The following is an 11,624-nucleotide window of genomic DNA, read 5'->3' as shown; positions in this document are numbered from 1 at the left end:
TAATATGCTGAATACTTTCAATGCTATTGAAGTTATCAATAAAATAAAGGGTGCAATTAAAGGTAAAAGTGTCAGTATAAGAGTTGTAGTATGTAATGTGGGTTACACTTGATAAAATACAACTTGTTTTGGAGAAATTTGATAAATATTTTGAAAGCTATTGAAGTTATTAATATGCTGAATACTTTGAATGCTATTGAAGTTATGAATAAAAATCTGTTTTTTATTATGTAATAAAGGGTAAAAGTGTCAGTATAAGAGTTGTATTATGTAAGGTGGGTTACACTTAATAAAATACAACTTGTGATGACTAACATAAACTGTGCAGCAACAGATCAGCTATTGGTTGCTTCCTCAATCTCTTCTCTGTACTTGAATTCTTGTGGACTTGAGAAACGTCATCATTCGCAGCCGAAGTACTGTTCCATTTAAATGTTCACATCTAGCAGAGTACAGTCCATATAACCAGATGTTGTTCTTGCTCACCCATATTATTAAGAATGCATCACCACTCTCACTTGTGCCATATTGCTTAAACATTCTAATGTGAGGCACTATAAACTTACCTGTTATGGCTCTGATTGTGAGTCAGCAGCTGGTTTGACTGGTCAGATGAAATCTTTCCCTTGGGAAGAGCACTTTTCTTACAGTCTCTTGGTACAACTCTCTTGGCTGCAATATGTACAGTGGATTGTTTATAAACAGCAGTGAGGTAGTAGTGGGGTACTGCACATGCCCTGAGTGGCTTACGATATTGGTATATATTAGATAATATGATATATATATATTGATATATGAGAAGAACATAAAATGACTTTACCAGTGTTGCTAAAACTATATACCAACAACAACTAATTATATTGTAAAATAAAAAAACTAACATTCACTCAGTAGGGTTCAGCACTGTGTTTATTTACACACAAATGCTGACAAAAATGAATAAACAACATTAGGACTGGAATATTTAGAAGTATAAGTTTTGACTCATTACGGTACACTTTTATGTATTATTTCGGAGATGTAATAATCCTAGAGGGTCATGTAGTTGTTTATGTTATTAAGCATTTATAGTGTGTTAGTGTCCTTAATAATGTTAAGGATTAGTAGTGGTCGGTTATATGTGTTATAATGTGTTATAATGTGTTCACAGTGTAAATTTATATTTAAGAATGAATATGTAAGAATTTAGTGTCACCGCTAGATGGGGACATGCACAGTTAGGTAAAAATGTTTGCTATTCTGAAAAAAGCACATTTCATTCATTCATTCATTCATTTATTCATTCATTCATTCATTCATTCATTCATTCACTTATTCATTAATTCATTCATTCATTGTCTGTTTTCACACTAAAAATATATTTAAGGTATATATACAAAAATGTGTATCTGAAACGAACGCTAACAACACTTATTTTTGCAGTATACAAAATAAACCTCCTATCTTTGATAACAGAAAAATAAAAGTATGGAAAAAAAAGAAAGAAAAAATAGAAACTACACTATATTGACCTTAAAATACTTGGGACTTGTTTGACAGCTCCATCAGAAAAGGCCACTAGCCGGAGCTCAGGTGGTGCAGCTCAGCCCAGCCCCTGCTGAGACCTAGGTTTGGGCACTATAGAAATAATTAGCTGTGGTTAAAATAAAGAAACTGCCACAAGTTACTACATCATTAGACATCTGCACTTGTACACCTAGTTCTTGTGTACCTGACACAGCCCAGGTTTAACTGGCTAGCCTTAGTGGCCAATCAGTAAAATCTGTGATACTGAAAGTGATACTGAAAGGTTTTGAACAGCCAGAAAATGGAATAATGGTACTTAACCTTATTCTCATGCACAACATTTAGTCAGGATTAGTTCTTGCTTATATAAAGCTTATGTGTTAACTGTACAATAATCAGCAAATAAGTTTGAAGAGGTATTTAAAGACATTAGCTTTGACACAAACCTTCCCTTAGGCTTTGGTGCATACTATTAAAAATTCAGAGCAGCCTCTTGATAATGACAATTTAATGAACATCATAAAATACTATATATTATACCATAACTTCTGTTTAAAAAAGAAAGAGAAGAAAGGCTTTTAGAGACATTTTTTCATGAGATAAAGAGATTTCACATTCTACATTCTGTAAGTCGTTCTGCTTAAGAAATAAACTTAAACACAGAAATCTACTGCATTGCACTTAACTCACCAAACTTTGTAACAGAAAACCACAAATCACAGCACATTTTAGTCCCACCAAAAGTTTGTGATATAAGACCACTAATTATTACAAATTTTAAATGCATCAAAAGTGAAAATGCTGATCACCACAAAATTATTCATAGCAGAAGTTTCTGATTTTCCACAAATCTCATTGAAATTATGCCAGAATTTGGCATAGAAAAAACCACTTTACATTCTGGCATTGGAAATAAAATATCATATTGGGTTTATTTGAGACTAATAATTAAAACATTGTATACAACCTTATCTATCACAGGCTCAGGGATAATTACGTTTCAATTCAGACAGAGATATTTGCAGTGCATGCTGATGGAAAAAGGTTGTTGATACTGAGAGACTCCTCTGATTTCCTACTGAGCTTTGATTTGTTGCCTCTGGTTTGGGTCAATTCCTGTAATGATGAAGACGCAGCTGGGGGTTGATAGGGTGGGTGTTGTGGCCACTATGCATAGGATTCTGGGATTGCTCTGCTACTTAGTGGAGGCTCCACCGAGTAAAAGCACACCACAACGACCACAGATTCTACAAGTTAATGGAAAGAAATTGCATAGGTTAGCTTGCTACAATCTTCCTTGAAAAACACAAGCAGCTGTGATACAGTACTGCCTATGTCTCTTCTTTTAACTCCTACACACATCTCTCTTTCTATTTTCCCTCAGGTTACTGAGTTCTAGTAAGGAGACTTTTTCTCTTTTAAAGATGGCACTGGGGTCAGATGCAGTGGGTGGCCGGGTGCCAGTCGATGTCGACCAGGAGACAGGAACACGCTAGCCAAAAGCGTTTAGCATGCGCTGACCCCCCACATATTATTGTAATACTTGTTGAAGAAACACTCTTTCTGAAATCAACTAGTAAGGCAGACAGAGAATAGGAGAAACAATGGATGTAAAGTACTAGAGAATTCTTTTCTATGTTTAGAAAAGAACATAATGTGCCATAAGTCTTGAGCCGCAGGGGCAACATTCCAAACATTATAAAGATGTGTAGTTGTGAGAAAGTGTGGAATGCATCATTAAAACATATTTACAAGCACAGACAGGGTTCCATCGACAGGCTGAGAGTAATGGCCCTAGCAGAACTTCACAATAAGCCAGGTTTTGTAAACCAACAAGATACAAAATACATTTTCCTCCTCCTTTCTCTGTTGTGTAAATATGTAAGAGGTCGAGACCTCTGTGCCCCATTTATACAATGACAAAAATAAATTCTGATTAGTCATATGTTTGTTATAATGTCCTTTAGCAGCACCAGGGATGGGAATGTATCTGCTAGTAGAGAACTGACGATACAATTTGTACAGCCATATAAATAAATCATTACTACTGATGTGCTATAAAGCTCATATATTAAATAGACGGGCAGCACGGTGGCTAAGTGGGTAGCACTGTCGCCTCACAGCAAGAAGGTCCTGGGTTTGATCCCCAGGGGGTACCGGGTCCTTTCTGTGTGGAGTTTGCATGTTCTCCCCGTGTCTGTGTGGGTTTACTCCAGGTGCTCCGGTTTCCTCATACAGTCCAAAGACATGCAAGTGAGGTGAATTGGAGATACTAAATTGTCCATGACAGTGTTTGTAGAAAAAAGGAAAATGCAAACAAATAAACGTGCTAATTCCTGTACAGTGTTAAAAACACCCACACTGGACACACAGACATCAAAGCAATGGAATAAGGATGACAGGTCTGACAAATCCTGGCTTTTCCAAAATTATGTGGCAGCCAAGCAAATGTGCATTAATTATTTTATTATTTTTTCTTTCTATTTATTTATGCATTTTCTCCCATTGTTCTCCTGATTTAGCTTAGTCAGTTTATCTTCCGCTGCTGGGGATCACTGATTGCAATCGAGGAAGGTGTATTTCCTGCTCACGCCCCCTCCGACCCGTTCACAGTCCTTAGCCGACCCTTTGTTTTCACCCATGCACTCAGCACAGGCGCCTCTATCTGCCAATCAGGGTCCTTGCACAGCATTAGAAGACCCCGGGCAGCACGGTGGCTAAGTGGGTAGCACTGTCGCCTCACAGCCAGAAGGTCATGGGTTCTATCCCCAGGTGGGGCGGTCCACTTAGCCACTGATGTTCTTGTTATATCTTTGTAAAGTGGGCAAGAATAAACTACTATTATAGCTGTTTTTGCAAAAACACAAATGTATAGATAATAAAAGATATTAACTTGATCACATTTGGGAGCGGATGGTGGTTTATTTTAATAAAATGCAAGTGTACCAATATTATTGGCCACATCTGCACATATATTATACTTTCCCTAAGTGAATTACAAGCCAGAGTTATAGGTGCTTTCCAACTAAAAGATATTTTGTTGTGATTGTGGGTGGTATGTTGGCATAACAGGTTGTGTGGGTGGTTCACAGTACCAGGGTCCTGAAGACCTGCAGCTAAACCTTGCCTTCAGTCACTGTTTGTTTGATGTGTACTCCACATGGGTGTTCTCTGAGTACCCTTACAGTAGATGGATTGTCCACTCTACATCGCTCCTAGGTGTGAACAGAAAAATTGGTAGATGCTAAAAACATTAAACATTAAAACTACAACCTGTCTGGGGTGTATCTACACCTTGTACCAAGTGTTTTCCAGTGTTTTACCATTAAGCATGGTACAGTGATAAGTTAATAAGGATTGGTGTCTGGTCCAGGGTGTGTTGCTGCATTGTGCTGTGTGACTCTGGGGAAAACCTGACCTGAATAAAGCAGTGGTAAAACATGCAAATTAAATGGTCAGCATTTAGCATTTAATAGAATTAAAATTAAAATTAAAATGAAAAAGCACAGACACATGATTGGCTGGTTCGTCCCTCCTCCTGCCTACACATATGTAATGTACTGTAATTAAAACTGGCTCAACTTTGACCACCAGCTTTGATCACCTCCCGTCCTGCACTACTGAAACCTCCAGTATTCAACTGACATTAGGATTAAAGTCTTAGTTGAGTAGTGCTTACACAACCAGGCTACATTGGACTAAAGGTCACTTCTGATATGCACATGTAGCTTGTGAATTCTAGGTAACACTGAAAAATAAAACGTCAGCATTTGCACAATTGTGTATCTGTCTTCAGTACCAGAGCTAAACATGCTAAGGAAGCAGTCCTTAAAGATCCACACCATCAAGTCTTACAGAGAATGTCAAACTCTAATGACCCTTGCGGTGAGACAGATATCTTCCCTTTTTTCTGTACAGTCAATCAAATCTGTATATGTACGTACTTTGGTCATAGTCAGCTATCAGATTTTCAGAGAAGTGAGAATGAACAAGGTCAAAGTAAGGGACTGTTTTGGCTGATCTGACTTCTTTTTATCTTCTTTGATAGGAGCTGTGCTCCTTCCTCACATGACTTTTGAACTTTAGTTTATTGGAGAAGAGATTCCATAAGAGTGTGATGAACAGCAGTTTTTTTTACAGCGAAAGGTTAGCAAATACACACACACACTTACATACACCTCCACACATAAACACTACACATATACCAGATGGCCAGAAGTATATGGACACCGCTTAGTTACTGAGTTTAGAAGTTTCAGCCATACTCATTGCTTGCTTATTGTTAAGAGATATATTGAATCAATTACATAAATTAAACAAAGCAAGGTCCATAAAGACCATAATGATTTTGGTGTGGAGACCCCACAGTGATCAGCACAAATCTCAATCCCATAAAAACCTTTAAAACAAATAGGAATGTTGACTGTGAGTCAGGCCATTTCTGCCCAACAATAGTGTCTGACCTCACAAATGCTCTTTTGACTGAACTGGAAAATTGTGTGGAAAGTCTTCCTTGAGAAGTTACAGCTGCAAGGGAGGAGCTGGATCACAGCTCCATTATTTACATGATGAAGTAGGATGTCCACAAGTTAAAGTGTCCACATACAATGGTGATGCCGATTGAGTATCAGATACTGAAACCTTAGTCTGTCTGTAAGAGAGGGAATCTAAAAGGCTTTGTTTGATTTCTCAGCTTGCCCGTCTTTAATTACATGATTTTAGTAGAGCATGAAAGCAGTTTTGAATTTGGGTAGTCTGATATTTTTATTTACTTATACTTGGGTAAACATTGAAATATAGACTTCTGTATGAGTTAATATCAGTGGTCAGACATACAGTGAATTCAGATAGCATACAGTTCCCTTGACCTTTTGCACTTTATAGTGTTGTGGATTTAAATGTGAAATGGACAGGTATACTGGCTGTGCCGCACTGGACAAACACTCTACTCTTAACTGGAAGGAAACCAGCTCCAAACTCTCCAGCACAAGTTCTACGTATCTGAAACAGTGCACAAAAAAAAACACACCAGTTACAAAACCTTTGAACTCAAACACAGCAAGTAAATAACAAATCAGGTATGAACCAATAAACCACATAAAGAGGTATGAACCAATAAACCACATAGAACCACATAAAGAAACAGCCAGTATACCTGTCTGTTTCTCACGGTTGGACTACTGCAACTCCCTCCTGGCAGGAGCTCCCATGTCTACTACTAAACCCTTGCAGCTCATTCAAAATGCAGCTGCTCGCCTGGTTTTTACCAACCTAAACACTGTCACATCACCCCACTGCTGTGTTCCCTCCACTGACTTCCTGTAGCTGCACACATTCAGTTTAAAACACTGATGCTCGCCTACAAAGCCAAAAATGGACCAGCCCCAAGCTACCTTCATGGTCTAATCAAACCCCGCTCTGTACCACACAACCTCCGAGCCACTAGTCTCACTCGACTTGATCCTCCACCCAGGACTAGAGGAAGACACGCATCAAGGCTCTTCTCTGTACTGGCACCCAAGTGGTGGAACGAACTTCCTCTGTCTGTCCGAACATTTGAGTCTCTTGCTTTCTTTAAAAAACGATTAAAAACCCACCTTTTTACTAAGCGAGTTGACTTGTACTTACTTACTAACACTCTTTCTTTTCTTTTTTTTTCTTTCTTACTTTAGTTCTAACAGGTTTTAGCAGATTTGTGTTCTTGGACTGTTGTTTACTAGAGTAAGGTAATGTTCACTATGGAAGCACTTCTGTAAGTCGCTATGGATAAGAGCGTCTGCTAAATGCAGAAAATGTAAATGTAAATATAGATTGACTTTGTACTTACAATAAGCAGCAAATAGACCCAACCGAAATACAGACAAAACAGTAGTGGCTTCAATAGAAGTCTCTGTCCTTAGCACCTGGAACGCCACCTAGGCCAGCCAGATGATGCTCCAAAGCAGAACCTTTGAACTGCAGTTACCAGTAACAGCAAGAATGACCATACACTATAATCACATCACCATCACTGTCCAAGGTAATCGGTGACCATGCTCCACACCAAAACCAATGCAGATTCCTAAACCCACCTGTTATCCGGCAAGCCAACATACACCTTAAGACCAGTCCTGTTCACAAAGACACCCAATAGCAGCTCCAAACACAGCATACTAAGAATATGCTGGCACTAATAACTAACGGTGTGTCGAACCGGAGAAGGGAGGATGCGACACGGCACCACGTCCCCCAGCAGCAAAGCCCTAGAGGATAAGCCCCATAACGGTAGGAGCACAAGCTCAAACGCCAAGCATGGTGCCATACCTATAAAAAAAGGAAAAGGGGGGGGGGGGGGTGCAGCTGGTTAACAATTTACTGAACATAATATGGAAAGGCATACACCTGGCTCACAATTTTTGAAAGAAGAGTCAAGCTAATCTCCATGCTAATCTCGCCACTACTTAGCCGGCGCCTCAGACAGTAATGGAGATGGCAGTATGCATTACTGACAGCAGAAACACGGGTCTGAGCTAATTGTGTCTGTTGGACACCCAGCCAGAGTGATGCCACAGCAGATCTTCAAACTCACATCTCAGCAATGATGTGTAAGCGCATTGTACTGCTGCACCACCCGAGCACCCCAAAGATCCAGAATTTACACGACATGTCAGGACAAAAACTAAGTCACAATGCCCAAGGTACTGTAAATTTTGGCAAGGCATAGCTAAGGCTATAAGTGGTTTCAGGAGAACATTTGTATCAATAATTTAAAAAAAGAAGAAGCTTGGCACAACCTCAAACCTTCCTAAAACTGACTGTCTGAGCTAATTGGGCATCCAGGTAAGACGGGCTTTGGTCAGGGAGGTAAGAAGGAACCCAAGTGCTGTGCAGAGAAAGAGGGAGAAGAACCTGCTGGATGGCCAACCATCTCTGCAGCACTTCATCACATCAAATCCACAAGACAATAAAGTATCCAAAAAGTCAACTTATAAATCCAGTGTATGGCCGATCAGGTGGCGCAGCGGTAAAAACACACGCTGTAACCAGAGCTGGGATCTCGAATACATCGTATCGAATGTCAGCTCTGCCTGCCGGCTAAGGCTGAGCGGCCACATCATACACAACGCTGAGCTGCACTGCACTCGTCAAAGTGTAGGTGATAAGAAGCATACGGCATGCTGCCCACATGTCGGAGGGGGCGTGGGTTAGCTTCATTCTTCTCAATCAGAGAAGGGATCGGCATTGGTGGAGAGGAAGCATGACGCAATCGGGCAATTGGACGCGCTAAAAAGGAAGAAAAAGGGGAGAAAATGCATAAAGAAAATAATAATAAAAAAACTGACTGTCTGAGCTAATTGGGCATCCAGGTAGGAAAGGTTTTGGTCAGGGAGGCCTGTACAGAGAGAGAGAGAGAGAGAGAGAGAGAGAGAGAGAGAGAGGGAAAATAACCTGCTGGACGGCCAACCATCTCTGCAGCACTTCATCACATCAAATCCACAAGACAATAAAGTATCCAAAAAGTCAACTTATAAATCCAGTGTATAAGAAAATGAAAAAATAAATACAAAGTAATTTATGCCTGTTTAAAAAATTATTCTGGTTATTTATTCAAACTTTGAAAATTTCCCATTTGTCTTATTTTGCTTTGGCAATAATATGTATAGATAATAAAAGATGTTAACTTGATCACATTTGGGAGCAAATAGTGGTTTATGTTAATAAAATGCAAGGGTACCAGTATTGTTGTCCACGTCTGTACATATATTATACTTTCCCTGCACTGCAAAAAATGTGGAGTATGATTTACTTTAAAAAACTTAGGAATTAGATTAGATTACTCACATTTCTATTTGGATTTTACTAGAAATTCTTCAGTAAATCTTACTTTGCAACACCCTGCTTCAAGTATATTTTAATAGCTGTATCTTAGTAGATTTTACTCAGTGCAGCACTATATTAAAACATGGCTTTTAAAATGCCATATTATAAAATACTAAATATTTTTAGTTTATAGAATTAATTTTATGAAGTGTTAACATCGATGATTACCATATACAAAAGCCACTATAACATTGACAGACAACATTTTTTGCCGAACTTTTTTAATTGTTTTGCTCAATTAATGGAAATGCATTTTCACTTAAACAGTTCAGTGGACAAAATGTCTTTCAAACCGTTGTGTTTGTAAAGTCTCACTTGCTACACAAAAGTAAAAACGGTAAATGGAAAACAAACTATACAGTCACAGTGTAAGGCCAAAATAAATATCAATCTTTCGAACTTTTGTTAGAATAAAATTTACGAATGTATTTTACAAAGAAACACCAAGTAACACACTAAATCATGTTTGAATTTCTTAAGTAGCAAGGCTGTATTAGTATATTCCTGTAGAAAGTACTTTAAAGATCTTCACTCTATTTACTAAGTCAAAAAATCATTTTTGGCAGTGTAAGTGAATTACAAGCCAGTTTTATAGGTGCTTCACAATTAAAAATGAGAACCCCCCAAAACCATCCCAAACCAGAAAAAATATATACGGTTTTGTGATTGTGGGTGGTTAGTTGGCATAACAGGCTGAGTACCAGGGTCCTGAAGACCTAAAGTTATACCTCTTTTATTTGCTATTTGGACAGTTAGTGCTATTAAATAAACAACTGATTCAGCAAATCGAATAGCCATATTTCAGAATTAAAGAGCCAGATGTTGCTCCAAAGTCAGGGCCTGAGTACCTCTGGTTTTATATGAAAAGCGGCTGTTATTGTTACAGCGTCTCTCTGTTGAATTACAAGTAATATTTTTTCTGTGTTTTCCTCCAGAATGGTAGTGTTGGTTTAATGAATCATATTTTATACTCTACAGAGGAAATTGACAAATAGAGTACTCAGAGAAAAGCATCCTAAAATCCTAAGTGCTGTGTTTGTGTAGAGAGACAGGGCTTGACCTAGCATGTTGTGTTTTCAATAGCTGGAAGGAAGCGGTGGGGTCCCTCATACAATCTGCATTATTTGTGAATGGGTACATTATGATCTCATTCATTAAATTCCCAGTACAGCATTAACAACACAATACATCAAAGCGTTCACTAGAGAAGCCATTCACATTGTGTACCAAGTTTCAGACCGGCAAGCGCTCTTCGTGACTCATGGCTCAGCACTCACCCCCGGCTTTAGGTAGCACACTTTATCCCAAGCATTTGCTGAGTATTAAGTAATGTATTGATTGTCTGATCTGGTCTAAAAGTGTTCTTCACTGTGCCCTAATCCTTAGTGGCCTAGAGTACCAGTTTATTTTGTGAGCTCAGCAAGTTTAGCTGTGAATCCAGTCAACAGGTGATAAGCTCTGCCACTGGGGGCACTGTCTCACCCCCTATTAATAATCGTTTCCGTTGTCCTCAGAAGATCTGTGGGGAACACAACCTGCTACCTCGGTGAGAAGAACATGACATTCAGTTTTTTAGTTCCTCTTAAATGTTCTGCTTCCTCAGTTGAGCTGTAAAACTGAACTGTTAAATATGGTGTAGCAACAATACACCAGAAGAAGGCTAATCTGAAATATACAAGCTGCAAAATATGATTAAATTGCCATGCTATCATGCTAAGATCAGATGTTTACATAAAGTTGTAAGGAACATGTATGTCATGGCAACCTTGGGATTTTAATGTACATCTGTTCTTTCTGTTACAAAATACACCGATCAGCCATAACATTAAAACCACCTCCTTGTTTCTACACTCACTGTCCATTTTATCAGCTCCACTTACCATATAGGAGCACTTTGTAGTTCTACAATTACTGACTGTAGTCCATCTGTGTCTCTGCATGCTTTGTTAGCCCCATTTCATGCTGTTCTTACCACTACAGAGCAGGTATTATTTGGGTGGTGGATCATTCTCAGCACTGCAGTGACACTGGCATGGTGGTGGTGTGTTAGTGTGTGTTGTGCTTGTATGAGTGGATAAGACACAGCAGCGCTGATGGAGTTTTTAAACACCTTACTGTCACTGCTGGACTGAGAATAGTCCACCAACCAAAAATATCCAGCCAACAGCGCTCCATGGGCAGTGTCCTGTGACCATTGATGAAGGTCTAGAAGATGACCAATTCAACCAGCAACCAACTTTACATCTACAAGGTGGACC

At 39.0% G+C, this 11,624-nt stretch overlaps 1 protein-coding gene across 1 annotated transcript; it reads left to right on the top strand.

Annotated features, from left to right (window-relative positions):
- The first annotated feature begins 2,630 nt into the window (after positions 1–2,630).
- Positions 2,631–10,916, top strand: LOC134311929 (uncharacterized). Its single transcript, XM_062993579.1, is given in 6 exon segments — positions 2,631–2,782; positions 2,891–3,042; positions 5,303–5,391; positions 5,481–5,484; positions 5,555–5,652; positions 10,761–10,916. Coding segments are annotated over 6 exon segments (651 nt in total).
- The last annotated feature ends 708 nt before the right edge of the window (positions 10,917–11,624 follow it).

Source organism: Trichomycterus rosablanca, chromosome 4, assembly GCF_030014385.1.
Source record: "Trichomycterus rosablanca isolate fTriRos1 chromosome 4, fTriRos1.hap1, whole genome shotgun sequence".
Taxonomy (NCBI): Eukaryota; Metazoa; Chordata; class Actinopteri; order Siluriformes; family Trichomycteridae; genus Trichomycterus; species Trichomycterus rosablanca.
Note: the sequence above shows the minus strand (reverse complement) of the source record. Positions and strands in the feature narration are given on the sequence as shown.